Source organism: Sarcophilus harrisii, chromosome 5 (genome assembly GCF_902635505.1).
Source record: "Sarcophilus harrisii chromosome 5, mSarHar1.11, whole genome shotgun sequence".
NCBI classification, from domain to species: Eukaryota; Metazoa; Chordata; class Mammalia; order Dasyuromorphia; family Dasyuridae; genus Sarcophilus; species Sarcophilus harrisii.
The window spans coordinates 103,432,183-103,449,248 of record NC_045430.1 but is presented as its reverse complement, the minus strand read 5'-3'; the positions used below and the strand labels follow the sequence as shown (position 1 = coordinate 103,449,248).

The 17,066-nt window shown below is 37.8% G+C and overlaps 1 protein-coding gene across 3 annotated transcripts in view; it reads right to left on the bottom strand.

The window, feature by feature from the left end:
• The window catches only part of BORCS5 (BLOC-1 related complex subunit 5), a 77,099-nt gene extending 60,404 nt beyond the window's left edge, over window positions 1-16,695 (bottom strand). Inside the window, exons 1-2 of one of the 3 annotated variants that reach the window (XM_031938208.1) lie at window positions 16,310-16,695; window positions 6,581-6,721 (exon numbers count right to left, since the gene is read on the bottom strand). In XM_031938208.1, the coding sequence (XP_031794068.1) occupies window positions 6,581-6,721; window positions 16,310-16,367 (199 nt within the window). In that variant the 5' untranslated portion in view covers window positions 16,368-16,695. Of the gene's footprint in view, window positions 1-6,580; window positions 6,722-15,876; window positions 15,895-16,026; window positions 16,198-16,309 lie in introns of those variants that run through there. The other 2 variants (XM_031938209.1, XM_031938210.1) reach the window with 2 other exon arrangements.
• Window positions 16,696-17,066: the final 371 nt, after the last annotated feature.

Below are 17,066 nucleotides of genomic sequence, written 5' to 3'. Positions count from 1 at the left end.
TTTCACTTGAAATTCAATAAGGCTGTTTCCTCATCTATAAAATTAGAATATTAACACCTGCACTAGCTGCATACAAATAAGTATGAAGTTTTTTTTTTATTCTTGAAAGATCCAGTTACCAAATTTCACCAAGAACCCTCCCTTCCCATCTTTAATAGTGTCTGGAAATTCTATCTATTCCTTGAAGTTTTCCCTCAATAGAAGTAGGACATGAGAATAGGATATAATGTTAGAAGAGACCATAGAATTCCTTTATTCCAACTCATATTTTACAGATAAGAAAATGGAGGTACAAAGCAGCAAAGTCACTTTGCAAAAGATGGGATTGAAAGGCTCCAAATCTGGTGCCCTTTCCACTCACCTTCAGGTTCTTGTCTCTCTAAATCCCCTGAAATGAAAGGTTTTCGTGTATTTTTCTATTTTTAATTTGTCTACTCTTACATTTGACTCTCATTTTTCTATTCACTTATTTTACTACATATTTTGCAGGGTTCTGAAATTAGTGCCAACTACTTAAAAAAACATTATTTGACATATTTGACATTGAGTTTTAATACCATTTTACATTTATAGTTAATCAAGCAACATATTAAACACCTACTGTGTAACAGGTACTGTGCTAAATTGTAGGGATACAAAACCAAAAGGATTTTATAATCTATCAGGAAAAAGGATACATAAATGGATACACAATATATACATGGTAATTTCAAGGTAAAAATGCTAGCAATTGAGAATTCAGGAAAAATGTGTTGTTGACAGATGGTAGGCAAGCTGAGCTTTCAAGAGTTCAAGGATTCTAAGAGGTGGTGATGAGACAGATGCATTCCAGCTTTGGGGGTGAGGGTCAACAAGGAGGCCAGTCTAACTAGAATGTATATGAAGTGTGTAATATGGTATTCACACAACACATTTCAAAATACTTTCATGTATGCTGCCTGGTTTTGATTCTCATGACCACCCTGTAAGCCAAAAAGGGCAGACATTACTAACTTCCATTTTACAGTTAAAGAAATTGAGTGACAAAGTGGTGAGTTGATTTGCCCAAAATGATACAAACTGTCAGTGGCAGAGTCAGAACTCAAACCCAGATGTCTTGATGCCAAATCCAGAGTTGTTTCCACTACACCATACTGACTATAAATTTTGTGGGTTCATTATTTTTTTTTAAATCCTAGGCTGGTTGCCCTTTACCATTAAGCAAGTTTCTGGGTAGCCTTTTCTACCATTACTCAATGTATTTTCAGAAAATGTAAATCACCCTATAGAACAGCTAAAGCAAAAAAAAAAAAAAAAAAAAAAATCACAAAAGCAGATCTTCTGGAAAAAAGCGTAATAAATAGGAAACTCATTTTTTTTCAGTGTAAATCTATTTTTAAATAGTATTTTATTTCTCCAAATACATGCAAAGATAGTTTTCAACATTTACCTTTGCAAAAACTTGTGTCCCAAATCATTTTTTAAAGTTATTGGGTTGTTTAATATTTGGGATCAATTATATCACTGCTCTCTATCCTAAGTATGGAAAACTAAGAGTTGATAACATATCATAAATAAGATGCCATAAGAATTCTTATGGGCTTCAGAGCTCAGTTACTTACAGTGTTCTGGGACTCTGCAAGTTGGATCCCCACCTCCTCCTACTCCCTAAACAGGATCCAAGCTCTCTGACCACAGAAACTGTTTTGCATTTTGTCTTTTTACCACCAACGCCTTGCCCACAGAAGTACTTAATAAAAGTTAAATTGAAAAAGAAAAAAATACTAAGATCTTACTGCTCCATGTCATAAGAGATTTATTGGTATAAAGCTCTTTAATATGCTATGCCAGAATAACAATGAAATCTAGTATATTGCTATCAGAATATTAATGAGACACAAAAGCACATCATAATACAAAATAAGTTCAATTCAATTAAACAAACAATTACAAACTGTTTGCTAAATGCAAGCCACTAAGAATAAAAAGACAGAAATTAAATAATTCCCACCTCAAAGGAACTCATATTGTATTAGGACACAGGCCTGCAGGGGTAAAATGTAGAGAGGTGAATAAATATAAAATAAATACAAGGAATTCAACAAGCAGCATTAATAACTGGAAGAATCAGAAAAAAGTCTCTTGGAAGAAATGGCATTTGAGTTGAGCCTTGAAAAAAACTATGACAATAATAATGAGCTATGAATGCCAAGACCTAGGTGAAAAGGAAGAATATTTCAGCCATGGAAGACAAGCCTGTGCACAGTACCAAGATGAGAGAGGAAATTTCATTTATGGGAAACTGCAATTAGACTATACGATGGAGAACGTGCAAATAACATGACATCACTAAAGAAAGGCAGATTATGAAAGGTTTTGAAAGTTAGAGTCAAAACAAGTTAGCAAGTCTCTTCTATGTTCAGAAACTGTGCTAATAGCTGGGGATACAAAAAAAAGGAGGAAAATATAGGCCCTGCTCCTAAGGAGCTCACAATTTAATGTGACCCCACAAATAACTGTTCAAAGATGTCCTATATAAGGGAAAAATAGAGGTGATCTCTGAGGCACTGAGATTAAGAAGGATTGGGAAAGGCTGCTTTTTTTTTTTTTTTTAATAAATAGCTTTTTATTTTCCAAATACATGGAAAAATAGTTTTCAACCTTCACCCTTACAAAAACCCAGTGTTCCCCCAATCCCCTTCCCCTAGACGGCAAGCAATCCAATATATGTTAAACATGTGCAATTCTTCTATACATAGGAAAAGGCTTCTTATAGAAGACAGAAGTTAAGTAGGGACCTGAAGAAATCAAGAAATCAGGAGGCAGAATTGAGGAGGGAGAATGTTCTAGGCATAGGGGTCGGCTAGTGAAAATGCTGGGGCACTGGAAGATAAGAGTTACATGTGAGTGTCAGGGGATCAAAGAGAAGGGAAAGATAAGAAAGAAAGGAAAAGGAGGAAGGAGTCAGGCTATGAAGGGCTTTAAAAAACAAAGGTATTTGATTCTACAGGTAAGAGTCACTGGAGGTGACTGAATTGGGGGGAATGGGAAAGAGCCTCATGTGACAAGGTCAGAGAAACTTTTATTTTATCCTACAGGAAACAAAGAATCATTATAACTTCTTAAATAACTAAATCACTTTTTAAATTAACTTTTAAAAAAATAGAAAAAAAAGACAAACTGTTCATGTAACAACAAAAGAAATCACTTCTTCTAATGCACAACAGGTTCATAGGGACTCTGTGTCTGACCTGTGGCAGAGCATTCCAAGCCCATAATTGGTCTGAGCAGCCACAGTCGGACACAGTGTAACTTGAGTCGAACACGGTGATGTCATTTTGGTCCTCTTGGAGAATGAAGTAAAACAACCAAGGTTATTGTTGAGTTGTTTCAGTTGCGTCAATTCTTCATGATCCCATTTTGGAGTCTTTGTGGCAAAGATAGTGAAGTGATTGCCATTTCCTTTTCTAGCTCATTTTTTTATCAATGAGGATCTGAAGATAAACAGGGTTAAATGACTTGTCCAGGATCACACAGTTAGTAAGTGTCTGAGGACAGCTTGAACACAGGAGCTCCTGACTACAAATCCACCACTCTTAACAACTGTGCCACCTAGTTGCCCCACACAACAGGTTATGGATCCCCTAAGAGGTCTATTCCCTATTTGATATTGTTAATTACAATAGAGGCAATAGGATCAAATTCAAAGATGGGCAAGGCTTTAACAGAAAAGGGATATTTATAATGTATAAATAAAAAACAAGATTTTTTTTAAAGCAATGAATTACACTTCTATGCATCTCACTATCAACTGATGGCAGGCTTTTTAACTAATCTAATCTGTATCAGCTGTTAAATTCATTTCCCATTCAAGGCCTTTAGTGGAACTTGGGAAAACAAAGCCACTATGACATACTCTCTTCTATCAGGGATTACATTTTACTAGGGCAATATATATATGGACAAATAAAATGCAAGGAAAACTGAGGCTGAATAGAGGTCTAACAACTGAGGAATCATGAAAGTCTTCACAGAGGATGAAGTTGACCCTCAAAGAAGTTAAGAATTATAAGCCATGAGGAAGAAGGTGTGCATTCCAAATGTAACACATCTGTGGGCAGGCACACCTACCAACTGTCTGGACTGGCTCCATCACTCCAATATGCTCTCAAAAGTTACAGACCTAAAAACCACCACAGGGTTTATTCAAATTCTTTCAGACCTTAGGGGTTTTCTTTCAAGTCCTCACTGGTGCATTTCCATTATCAGAAACCAGCCAACCACAATACTGGCAGTTAGTTTTTATTCAAAACCATTTACTTGTCAAAAAAGAACAAGGAATAATAATATCAAAGGTATCTAAATATTAAAGAAAAAGAAAAATATCATAGTATTAAATTAGCTAGCAATTCCTTTTAAACCTAAAATACTGCAGACAGCATCGGACTGTACTATTTAAAGCCCAGCCAACTACTCAATCACCACAACCTAATCAAACTGTATCCAACAGTTCAGGTCAACTCTCTGGACAAGGCAAGCAAACCTAGCCAGAATTTCATACCAACCAATCAGATCTCAGTGGAAATTAATTTTTTAAAGTGATTCACCTTTTCTTAGGCAGTAACAACCAACTAAATCTCCTATGAAACCAAAGTTCATATTTAACTATCCTTCAGTTTCTAAACAATGACATGATTTTTCCTTTTATGAAAGATCGTTTTACCTTTCTAAATCATGTAACAATTAAAGACAAATTAGCCAAGGCATGATAATATATCCTGTAGCTCCAGCCATTAATCAGGTCTCAAAATAATATTTATTCTCATTCTGTATTCCTGAAAATGATTTCTTCATATTCTCATTTTATTAGTTTAATAAATAATAGTTCTTTCTGTCTCTTTAAACCTTCAAATTTGTACATACGAAAGAGGAATCAACTTACATATTTTATAAGGTGATTTATGTTTTTGTATTTATGCTCTCCAGAATTTTATTGGTTTTTCAATTATTCAAAGTTCAACTTTCTTTAGAGCTATCAACTTTGATTTATGTTGTTACTTATATATATTATTCTCTTTGGTTTGACTTATTACAATCTACATTACTTTATATAAATCTCTTTTTTTTCCCTTAACTCCTCATATCTCTAATTTCTTAACATATAATAGATTCATATATCATAATTTTTTTTTTTTTGTCTTCTGGAAAGAAAGCAAGGTATAGGGGATAGAATACTGATTTGAAGCAGGAGGACCTGAGTTCAGATCTCACCTTGGTAGCTGTGTGATTTTGGACAAGGCACATACCCGACTCTTTTTGATTCAGTTATCTCATTTAAATGAAAGGTTGGAGTAGATAGCCTCTGAGGTCCCTTCTAGTTCTAAATCTATTTATGACCACAGATTTTTTTTCCCCTAGGAAAGTTATGGAATTTCAGGGTGTTATTTCCCTGAATTCTATTTACTATTTTGTTTGAAAAGAAAAAAAAAATTTCCTCACAAAAAGAGGTGAAGGAGGGTATGGTAAGTCAACTAGCTGCATGTTATTTACTTTAATTTTTCAAGGACCATAATTCAATAGCCAATCCCTCTATACATAAAAGATAATGTGCTTGAACTCCTATCACTAGGGGGAAAAGGCATCACCCTATGGCCAGCGGAATAATTAACTTCTTGGATTAAACTAAACTAGTCCTTGAATAATAGACACAATACTTGGGTTGTAAGGTCTGCACTTTCCAATTTACTGACATCCATCAGAGCTCCAGATTTTCAGAAGTAAAGGTCACATCCACAATCCTGTGTTTAAAAAGGCACAGCCAGCTTTCAAGCCACAGGATGCTAACATCTGTTCCATCTAATGTGCAGCAGATCACTGTGTAATCCGGGGCAAGTCATTAACCCCAATTACCTCAGGAAAACTAGCTATTACACCGGTTTGTGTGGACTCAGAAGGCAGAACTTGAAGCATTAAGTTCAAGTTAAAAAGAACTAAAGTTCAACTTGATTTAAGGTTCAACTTCCTTACACTTAGACCTTAAAAGACGTTTAAGCACTCAAGAACTCTGATTAATGTAAAGAACTACCACAATTCCAAAGGAGCATCATCCAAATGGATAAAGCCAGCTACACATCTTCTGACAGAGAGGTAAGGGTCTCATGATGTAGCAAGAATCAAATTGTGGGACATAGCCACTGTGGGGATCTATTTTGCCTGACTTTGCATGCTTATTGCAAGAATTTTGCTTTTTTTTTTTTCTTTCAGTTGGGGAGGGAGTAAGGTATGTTACAGAGGAAATTCTCACTCAGATACAAATTAGGTGAAATGGCTTCCTGAGGTCTTCCAGGCTTGAAGTTCCATGGCTCTCCCCCAAAAAATCTGAGGTCACAAGTTACAGCTCTAGAACTAGAAAAGACCTCAGAAGCCATCTACTCAAACCCCTTCATTTCAATAGTAAGGTAACTGAATCAAAGAGAAGCTAAGTCTCTTCCTCAAGATCACAGTGATTAGCGAGTCTCCAAGGTGGATCACTCCTCTCCCCGGCTGTTTTCCATCCCTTTGTTTCCTCTCCAGAATCACCAAAGGAAACAAATTCTCCTACCTTTCAAAAGGGGCTGGAAGGTGGGAATCTCTTGTAACTTGATGACATCTGGATCACTGCTAATACTGCGGGAGGCCTGGGTTCCTTGGGCCACCACAACAATATCGTCCATCTTGGCCTTCTGCTTGGTGGGAGGAGTCACTAGAAAAAGCAGAGATAAATTGCTGAGATTCATGCAGGCAGGCCATTTCTGGGGTGCCAAAGACAGAGTCCCAGACTTGTGGAGATGGGAGGTTTTCCTCAAACAGTTGGGGGGTTACCAAAAAACAATACTGGTCTTGACATTAGAAGGTCTGAGACAGAGTCCTACCTCTAACAGCTTATCTTCATGGCTGAAAAGTATCAAGCTGCTTAACTTTTCAAACATAAAAGAAGTCCATTTATTGAAATCAGAGAAAAACAGAAATCAGAAAAAGTATCTGAGAAGAATATGTTTTAGGCCCTGAAGAGTGAAGGAATTCCCTGAGAGAGAGATCATTCAGCTTAACTGAGATAGAGCGCCCTAGATATTACCCAAGGATAAGCTTCTCAAAGTTCTAAGCCTTTTTGTAAAAAATTCACAAAATATACTGCCTCACCATGTTGTTACAAAGAGAATATACTGAGCCACAGAGAGACTAAGTGTTCTATCAGCTTGAGGCCACAAAAGTGGTTAGAAGCAGGACGAAAATCCAGATTTCTTGACTCCCAGAACTAGTCACTATCACCCTCAACTTAGTAATAATGAAAACATTTTTATTATTCACTGTTCAAAGCATTATATTCTGGTTTTCATTTTCATTTTCTCTTTTCTCCAACAAAGCAGAGATTGATATTCTGATTTTACCAAGAAGGAAACCAAGAAATAAAGGTTGTGGTTTCTCCAAAGTCACCTGAGTTCTACAAGATTGGGGATAGGAAGAGTCTAATCTTCAGGCCCTTTATTCAATAGGCAAATTTTGGAATAGCACCATACAACAGGAAAGATAAAGGAAAAGTAATAATCACACCATGTTCAAGCAGCCCCTCCAAAAGGAGGTCCCATAAATGCTGCTCAGTGCTCATCAAAATATGGCAGCAGGGGATGGGCTAGTTCCAAAAACACAGGCATAGCCATTTCACTTCTTCAGTAAGTTACAGTGACTCTTTAGTGCCCCTCTAGGATCAAATATAAACACAGTACCAACTTACTTTTCCAGCTATATTATGTGCAATGTATAAAAGTATTTTATCATGTTTATATAAATAATTTATATTAATCATGCATGTGTGATATAGTAGATATACTTACTATATTCAAATTTGTAGAGATGGGAGAGATCCTAAAGACAGTTGTATTTACCAAAAAAAGAACACTGGTTTTGACATTAGAAGGTTTGAGGCTGTCTTACTTCTTAACCCTTACCTTCATGGTATAATATATTATATATTACATAATATATAATAGATATAATGTATAAATAAATAATACATTGATATGTATATACACACATATATAATGAAATTTATACATCCATTTGCATCTATAAAATATATGCAATTATATATGTGTGTATATGAGTATATATTGCATGCATGCACACATTTCCCTTTTCTCTTAGTATTTCCAACACAGTGTCTGGCACCTAAAGTAGATGTCTAATAAGGCTTGTTGATTGATTCAAAACTCAGCTCAAATGCCACCTACACAAAAAGTTTTTGCTAAATCCCTCGAGTTTTATTGCCTTCCAGCAAAAAAATACACTGAGATACACACGTGTGTGTGTGTGTGTGTGTGTGTGTGTGTGTGTGTGTGTATGTAGTCTCTTCCAAGAAAATGTAAGTTCCTTGAGGGCAGATACAGTGGTTTCAATACAAGTGCATCACCTAACTTTTCAGGGCTCCAGAGAACTTTCTAAAGATTGTAAGCTATGGGGAAGTTTCTGAATTGAATGTGTAAAAGGAATTTCCTCAACTAGATCCTTGCATCAGTGAAGTCACTGATATGTATGTCTCTATCCCTATTTTATTAATTGCACAATGTCTGGCACATAGTAAGCATTTAATAAATACTTATTCGTTGATGTAAAGCTTTTTTCCGCCTTCAATTTCAAAGCCTCAAAATAACAACAACAAAGTTATTACATATCAAAAACTAAAGCTGATTTCCATAGATCTCAGAAATATGGCACAAAAGAAAAAGCCACATTAAAAAACACGGGAAACCTTAAATATAAATTTAAAACAAAAAACAAGCACTGAGCAACTGAATCCACAGATCACTACCAGCAAAAAGAAACCCATGCTTAAAACACCAATGTTTATAATAGTTAATCTTCACAATAAGAAGAAAGTTCATCAGCAAAAACTCAAATATGAAGGAAAGGCACTGATGAATAACACAGAGAACTCCTCAGTCATGAAAAAGTAGAAGAAATGAAGGAAAGAAATTTGAGTTAGAATCCGAAATAAGCCATGCTACAAAACTGAGCTTAATCATCAACAACAAAAAAGTCCTTCAATAAAAACAGGGCAACTGAAGCATGAGTAATGATGATAAAAAGAGAGATTGGGGAGAAGAAAGAGGGAAAAGAAGGATAGAGAAAGACTTGAGAGAGGTAGAGAAGGGAGAGAGAGACAAGTAGAAGGAAAACCAAGAGAGCAGAATCACAAAGCAGAGAAGGAAAGCACCCTTGTCAAATGCTACAAAGTGGTAGAAATGCATGAGAAATGAGAGAAGTCATGAAATTATAACAGTTTCGGTTGATGGAAACTGAATGGATGTCCATCAGTTGGAGAATGGCTGAATAAATTGTGGTATATGAATATTATGGAATATTACTGTTCTGTAAGAAATGACCAACAGGATGATTTCAGAAAGCCCTGGAGAGACTTACACGAACTGATGCTGAGTGAAATGAGCAGGACTAGGAGATCATTATATACTTCAACAACAATACTATATGATGACCAGTTCTGATGGACTTGGCCATCCTCAGCAACGAGATCAACCAAATCATTTCCAATGGAGCAGTAATGAACTGAACCAGCTACACCCAGAGAAAGAACTCTGGGAGATGACTAAAAACCATTACATTGAATTCCCAATCCCTATATTTATGCCCACCTGCATTTTTGATTTCCTTCACAAGCTAATTGTACAATATTTCAGAGTCTGATTCTTTTTGTACAGCAAAATAACGTTTTGGTCATGTATACTTATTGTGTATCTAATTTATATTTTAATGTATTTAACATCTACTGGTCATCCTGCCATCTGGGGGAGGGGGTGGGGGGGTAAGAGGTGAAAAATTGGAACAAGAGGTGGCAATTGTTAATGCTGTAAAGTTACCCATGCATATAACCTGTAAATAAAAGGCTATTAAATAAAAAGAAAAAAGAAAAAAAAAACAGTTTCGGTTGAATGATAAAGTCAGAAGCCAGAAGTGTTGAGAAGAGAGAAAGTAAAAACTACAAGTGTAAACAGCTTTTTTGAAGCCTTTGGCTTTGGAAAGAGATATAAGAATGACATGGGGTGATTTGGGATGATACAGGCAGATGAAGGTGTGGTGAAGATGTTTTTCTGGTTTGGAATACTCAAGCAGATTTATAGGCAGCAGCCAAGCATAAGCAGGGTTACGAAGAGATTGAAAACTGGTGTTTGAGAGTAAGGATGATAGATGGAGCAATCTGCTGGAAAGGATAAGAAGGAATGGGATCAAAAGTACAGGTAAGGAATCTTCACAAGGAAAAGAATCATCTCTTCTTCAAAGAAAGGAGTAAAGGAGCAGTTGAGGGGCTCTGAAATGTGGAGGAGGAAGTGAGTGCTCTTGATGAGCAGTCTGGTTTTGGGGGGATTGTTTTATTTTTGGGTTTTTTGGGGGAGGGGTTTTCAGTAAAATATGAGGCAAGGCCTTTGGCTGAGAGGGTGGGGGAGAGAATCTTGTATGAGAGGGGAGAGAAGAGAAAATATCAAATAGCCTCTTTGAGGAATGAAATAAAAATTCAATTTGAAAAGAATAAAAAGACGGGCTGAAAAGAGAGTTCAGTAGAGATTAGGAAAAAAAAAAAAAAGAGAAAGGGAAAGAGAATGAGAGAAATTAACAATTTAAGTAAATTCAAAACTAGATTAGAGTGGGTAAATGGTAATGGAATGAGACCGAGGGAAGAACCAGAGGGATCAGCACCAAAGCAAAATAACCACAGGAACAAAGGAATGATTTAAAAGAGAAGGGTAACAAGGCCAGATTAGTATTGACAATAAAATGGAGGACTTGAAGTTTTCTCCAACTCCCATTCACTCAAGAAACAAACAAAAACTGAGAGGAATCATGGACCAGAAGCAGAATAATCATCAATATTTCCACAGAATAAAAAGAGAAAAAGCTCCCAAAGTCAGGAAGACCCAAGTTTAAATAAATACAGCCTATTTCTTACTAGTGTGTGGCCAAGTCACTTATCTTGCCTGTCTGTTTTCTCAACAGTGAAATGGGGATAATAGAAGCATTTATCTGCCAGGGTTGGTGTAAGGATCAAATAAGATAATATTTGTAAAGGGCTTGTAGAGGGTCAGGCACAAAGTAAGCAATTAATAAATGCTTGCTCTTTATTTTACTTTTAACAATAGATTATGCTAATCCTTAATTAACTCACTCTACACCCTTCCTTCACCAACCTCCTTAATCCAACAGGGTGTAACCAATGAATTTTACCTATGGACCCACCCAGAAATTTCCCTGCTGCTTCAGTTTCTGCTAGCACAAGCTATCCGGTCCTGATATAGCATGCAGTGGACTTTACCTCTAGCAGAAAAGTATGGGGGAAGGTGAGGTTGTATTTCCGTTTAAACTGAGGTGGCCCCCTATTTTAGAGAATTCCAGTGCTGTCAAAAGCTTCTTCCAAAATACCCACTGGAACCTCTCTCAAAAAGAGTGCAGGGAAGGAAGCAGACATAGCCCTGGTGAAGCAAGAAAACTTAAGAATAGAAGGAATTGGATCAAGGCGTCAACATATGTGGCTGTACCAATAGAACAGTTGTAATGCCAAAGATCACTTTTAATGGGGTGACCAGTTCCTCCATTTGTCCTATTTCATAATTCTGCCTTAAGGTCATGACTGTCCCCTCTTAATGGTTGAGATAAAGGTGTTATAGACACTCCTTAATGTCATTAAAATATCAGTAACCTCCATCTATGAGGCTATCCTCACCTAGGTCTCTGCATTATGTCATTGTTCTTGTTAATCCATAAAAGGCTTGCTGTCCCGATACTCAGGGCTAGACTCTTTGAGATGATAGTCTCGTCTAGCCCTGGGATCCATTGGTCCCAGTATTTCTCTCCATTTAATAAATTATTGAATTGGTCTCTAATCTCTGTCTTGCTCAGTTTCTTTTGGCATCACACAGTAACTGAACATATCTGGGGCCAGTCCTGTTCCCTCAAAAATATATGAGTTAGGGACTGAGGAACCACAGAAAAAGGGGTAAGTAGGTCCTGCTTTAGGGGAAAGGAAGCCTAAACTCCAGGGAGTAAATAACTTCCAGAATGAAGGGAAATCATAGACCTCGAGAAGACACTGCATGGCAAATCAAAAAGAAAAGAATCATGGCAAGAGCAGAGAATACAACTGGATACAATGATTTAGGCACAGGGAAAGTTCTCTACTGGGCCAATGCTCATTTCTTTTTTTTTTTCTCTTTTTTTATTTATTATTATGCCTTTTTATTGAGCCAATGCTCATTTCTTCCTTCAGGAAGTGACACTTTTGAGAGTAAGACATAATGGAAAAAGAGGGAAAGAAGGGACAAGATCTGCATAGAAAAAGGTTAGAAGTGGGAACTCAGGCTTGGTACTTTAAAAGAAGCTCAAATTCCATATGAAACACAAAGAGATTAAAGACATTATAAATAAAAAAGATTATGAATTAAAGAAAATACAAAAAAGGGTAAGAAAATGGAAAAGGAGACCAAGGTAAAGAAAATTTTTTTTTTAGATAAAGGGCATAGAAAAAGAAATCGGAGGGAAGGAGAAGAAGGGAGGAGATTTGAATGAATCATTAAACTATGGGGGCAGAGGGAAGTAGACAACAAAATAGAAGAAAAGAGGAACTAATACATTAACTAAGGCTTTAAAACTAAGGGAGTGGTGGTGATGAAGGGTTGATGTGAGGGCAAGAGGGCTTATGGGAATGGGATTAATATAAAGTAGCTTAAGGAAATTAATCATAAGACAAAGTACTTTGTCTTATGTATATAAGACAAGTACTATTGTCTCTTTAAAAAGGGAACAAGAAAGATGATGAAAGGAAGTGAATCAGACCAGAGAATAAACTGGAAGTAAATAAGAGTTCCTTAAGATACAGCAATACTGGGCAGAGAATCACCAATTAAGGAAAATACAAACCTAATTCATAACTAAATGTAAATTGATTAAATGATCTGACAAAATGACTGACTAAATGGAAAAAAAAGCTGCCCAAACTATTGCTTACAATGGTTTAATACATGTTAAAAGGAAAGATATATCCAGAATAAAAATGAGAGGCTGGAACAAATGTACTATGCATCAAAGTGAATCCAGAAAGTTGAGAGTTGCACTCATGCTATTACATAGCTAAACCAAAAAGTCACAATACAGAGGAAAAAAAAAATTACATTGTGTTGAAAAGATCCATAGACACAAACTAATATCAATATTAAGCTGATATGCTCCAAATACCGTAATCTAGAAATTTATAAGAGAATATAATAGTAATACAATAATAGCAGAAGACATTAATGTTCATCTCTTAAGACAGGGGTAAGGAATCTTTTTTCTCCCATTATCTAATATTTTTATTTTCCTCAGTTATATGTTTTACATTTACAATGTTTTACATTTGTTTTTAAAACTTGAGTTCCAGATTCTCTCCCCTTCTCCTCAATGAGAAGGCATATGTGATATTATATAAAATATTTCCACAAAAGTCATGTTGTGAAAGAAAACACAGATGCCCACCCCCACCTCCCCAAAAAAAACCAACCCTCAAGAAAATAAAGTTGTTTTTTTTTTTTAAGTATGCTTCAATCTCTATTCAAACACAATCAGTTCTTTTTCCAGGTATTGATAACATTTTTCATCAAGTTCTTCAGAATAGTCTTGGAAAAACTATATACCTGAGAATAGTAAAGTCATTCACAGCTGAATCATCCCACACAATGCTATTACTTTGCACACAATACATTTCATTTTGCTAGAGTTTGTGGAGGATTTTCTAGGTTTTTCTGAGAGCTCATCATTTCCTGCTCATCATTTCCCACTGAACAATACTATTCCATCATAATTGCATGCCATAATTTATTCAGCCATCCCTCAATTGATAGGCATCTCTTCAATTTCTAATTCTTTACCCTGAGAAAAGAGCTACTATATTTCTGTACATATAGGTGCTTTTCCCTTTTTTTTTTTTTTTTTTTTTTTTTTTTTAATCTTTAGAGATTCATGACTAATAGTGGTATTATATGCATGGTTTTAGAGCGCTTTGGTAATAGTTTAAATCTTTTGATCATTTATTAATCAAAAATGACTTATTTTTTATAATTTGATCCAGTTCCCTATAGAATTGAAAAATAAGGCTTTCATCAGAGAAATATGTGTCAAAATTCTTTTCCCAATTATTATTGCTAACTGTATTTCTCCCCTGTTTATTTCATTCTCTCCTTTCACCCTATCCCTCCTCAAGTGTTTTGTTTCTGACCACCTTCACCCCCAATACACCCTCTCTCCTGTCACCTTCCCCTCTTCTCATATATCCCCTTCCCCCCTACTTTCCTATTCCTATACTCATATTGAGTGTGCATGTTATTTCCTATTTGAGCCAATTCAGATGAAGTAATGAGGAATCTTTTTTCTACCAGAGCTATATGGGTATTTATAATATCATTCATGGGTCATACAAAATTATCAACTTATAGAAGGAATTTGTTGTACCAAGCTTTCAACTCATCAAGGCCAGAGTTTGATTATGCAAATAATTTCTCAGGTCTTATAAATTGATGTTCCCCACCCCTGTCTTAAGAGTTAGGTAAATCTAACAAAGAAAAACAAAGGGGAAAATACAGAATGGAGAAACTAGGAAATTAAGAGCTAAAAAGACTAATGACATCTTTTAAGTAAAATTACCAAAAATATTCCTAATGCACATGAAACTTTTACAAAAATTAACTATGCGTTGCATTAGGGCACCAAGAGATTACATATAAATATAAGAAGGCAGAAATGTTAAACACACTTTATAGAACATAATGCTGTAAAAATTATTACCAGGGAGCACAAACTCAGATATAATAGGAGACTTAATAATAAAAACTTGCCCTACCAAATCCTACCAGTTGCTAAATTGTCAAGTTATCTATACACAACAACCTTCACAACCCTAAGAACAGAAAGGCATTTCCATCGGCCCTAAAGCTGAACTTCTTTTTTCTGTGGCCTCCCCTAAATAAATAAGGAACACCCTATCAGCAGGGAAATGTTGTGCCTTTTCTACTTGGATACCCAGTACTTAGCACTGGATTTGACACAAAGCACTTAATAAATGCTTCTTCATTCATTTTCCCTTTCTCTCCATTCATCACCACAATCAACTTACTTCCAATAATCATCACCTCTCATCCAGTAACGCAACAGCTTCCTAACTTATCTCCTAGCCATATTAAAAATTAATAGTAGTAGTATGGCAAATACTGGTTTGTCACCTCAGCCATTCACCTCAGAAATTCAGACAACTTTCTGAGATTTAGAATCTAAATTGCAAACTTAAATTTTGCCAACTACATTGGTAGAGAGTGTTTCCTCACTGCACCAATGAAAATCTGGATTCCTACTAAAAAAGCCCTATATCAATGAAAAAAACCATTGCTATTACTACAGGAACCTGGAAAAATTTGGTTGTCAGGGGACATACTATAATACTTCTATGCAAAACAAAGGGAAAAATTTGACACTCATCAAATAACTCTTCTAACTGGTGAAATGTTTTTAGGGGCCTAATCTATAAACTCATGGGATCTGTGAGTATGTAGGTTCTTTACAGGCTACCTTGTCTAACCAATACTTGCAAAGATAAATCCTTTGAACATCTAGAAGAGGGGTTCTTAACCTGGTTTTAGGAATAGATTTTAAGTTTCCTCGACTTGGGTGGGGAAAAAACATTATTTTCACTCATCTCTAAGTGAAATTTACCATTTCCTTCAATCATGAATTATCGGGGGGGGGGGGGGAATGATTCTGAGAAAGGATCTATAGGCTTCACTAGAATGCCAAAGCGGGACACGATACCAAAAAGGTTAAGAATGATACCTTTTGGCCATGGTTAGAAATTCACCTGACCACGGAAAAGAAGTTAAGCCGGGTAAGGGGAGGGAGTGGGGGGGCGGATCTTAGCTACAACGCTTAGCATCAGCAATCTCGGACGTGGTGGGAAAAGCATGGGATGTGAAGGTGGAGAACCTGGGTTCAAATTCCAGCCCTCTCTGCACGAGATCCTCAGTAAAAGGAAAAGGGTTGGGCCGGACGGTCAGTCCATGCCCACGACTCCTCCCGGGTCACATTCATGCTCCGACCACACGCGCTGGAGGTCGGCAGACCCGGCCCTGGGACAAAGCTGCGCTGGGAACGGCTCCCCAGGACTGATGGTTGGATGCGCTCCACGGTTACCTAGCAACCCCTTCCGCCTCCACCCCGGGGGATGGGCGGGGGAGATGACGGTGGGGACAAGCGCGAGGACACCGACCTGAGGAGCTCAGGTCGTGGGCTCTGCTCTCGGCTTCGGCGCTCTGTTCATTCCCCATGGTGGCCTCGGTCGCTGGCGGGGCGGACACGGGCACGTGCGGGGGCGGCGGGGCCCGAGCTCCCCCGGTCCGGGTGGGGAGCCGGGCCCGCCCTCAGACGAGGGGGGGACGGCGAGAGAGAAGGACTCCCGGCTTCGGAAAGCGAAGCACCAGCCGGAGCCTCCGCGTCACCCCCAGGTTAGGACGGGCGGTCTCGCGCGTCCCCCTAAGCTTCGGCGAGGTACGGCTATAGCGGTGGCCACTGGAGGGGCGGAGGCGCGTGCGGGAACACCCCCGAGGCCGCCGAGGAAGGGGCATGCGCTCGATTTCGCTCTCTCGCTCCCTCGCTTCTTCCGGGTTAAGAGGCGGCTGCACCGGCTTCGCCCACGGTCAGTTCCCGCAGCTTAAGGAGGAACTTCCGCAGACTTCGGGAGAATGAGAGGCAGAAGCATCGGCTAGCTCCGGCGCCACCTTAAAAACCAGCGCCGCCTTTAAGAATCTGAGTAATTTTAAAGGGCCAGCTCCTCTGAGCCTGCTGGAGACTCCTGGAGAACAAGAGCCGCTTTAAAGACCCCCAGACTCCGAGTGTCGCCTTTGTCGCCCGAGGGCTGCGTACCACGGGAGCGGGAAAGTGTTCAAAGCTGGGCGGGAAAGCGCGTAGAAAAGCCGTCGGGGAAAAGCCGACGGGGCCCGAAGGTAGGGAGCGGGAACGCGGAGGAG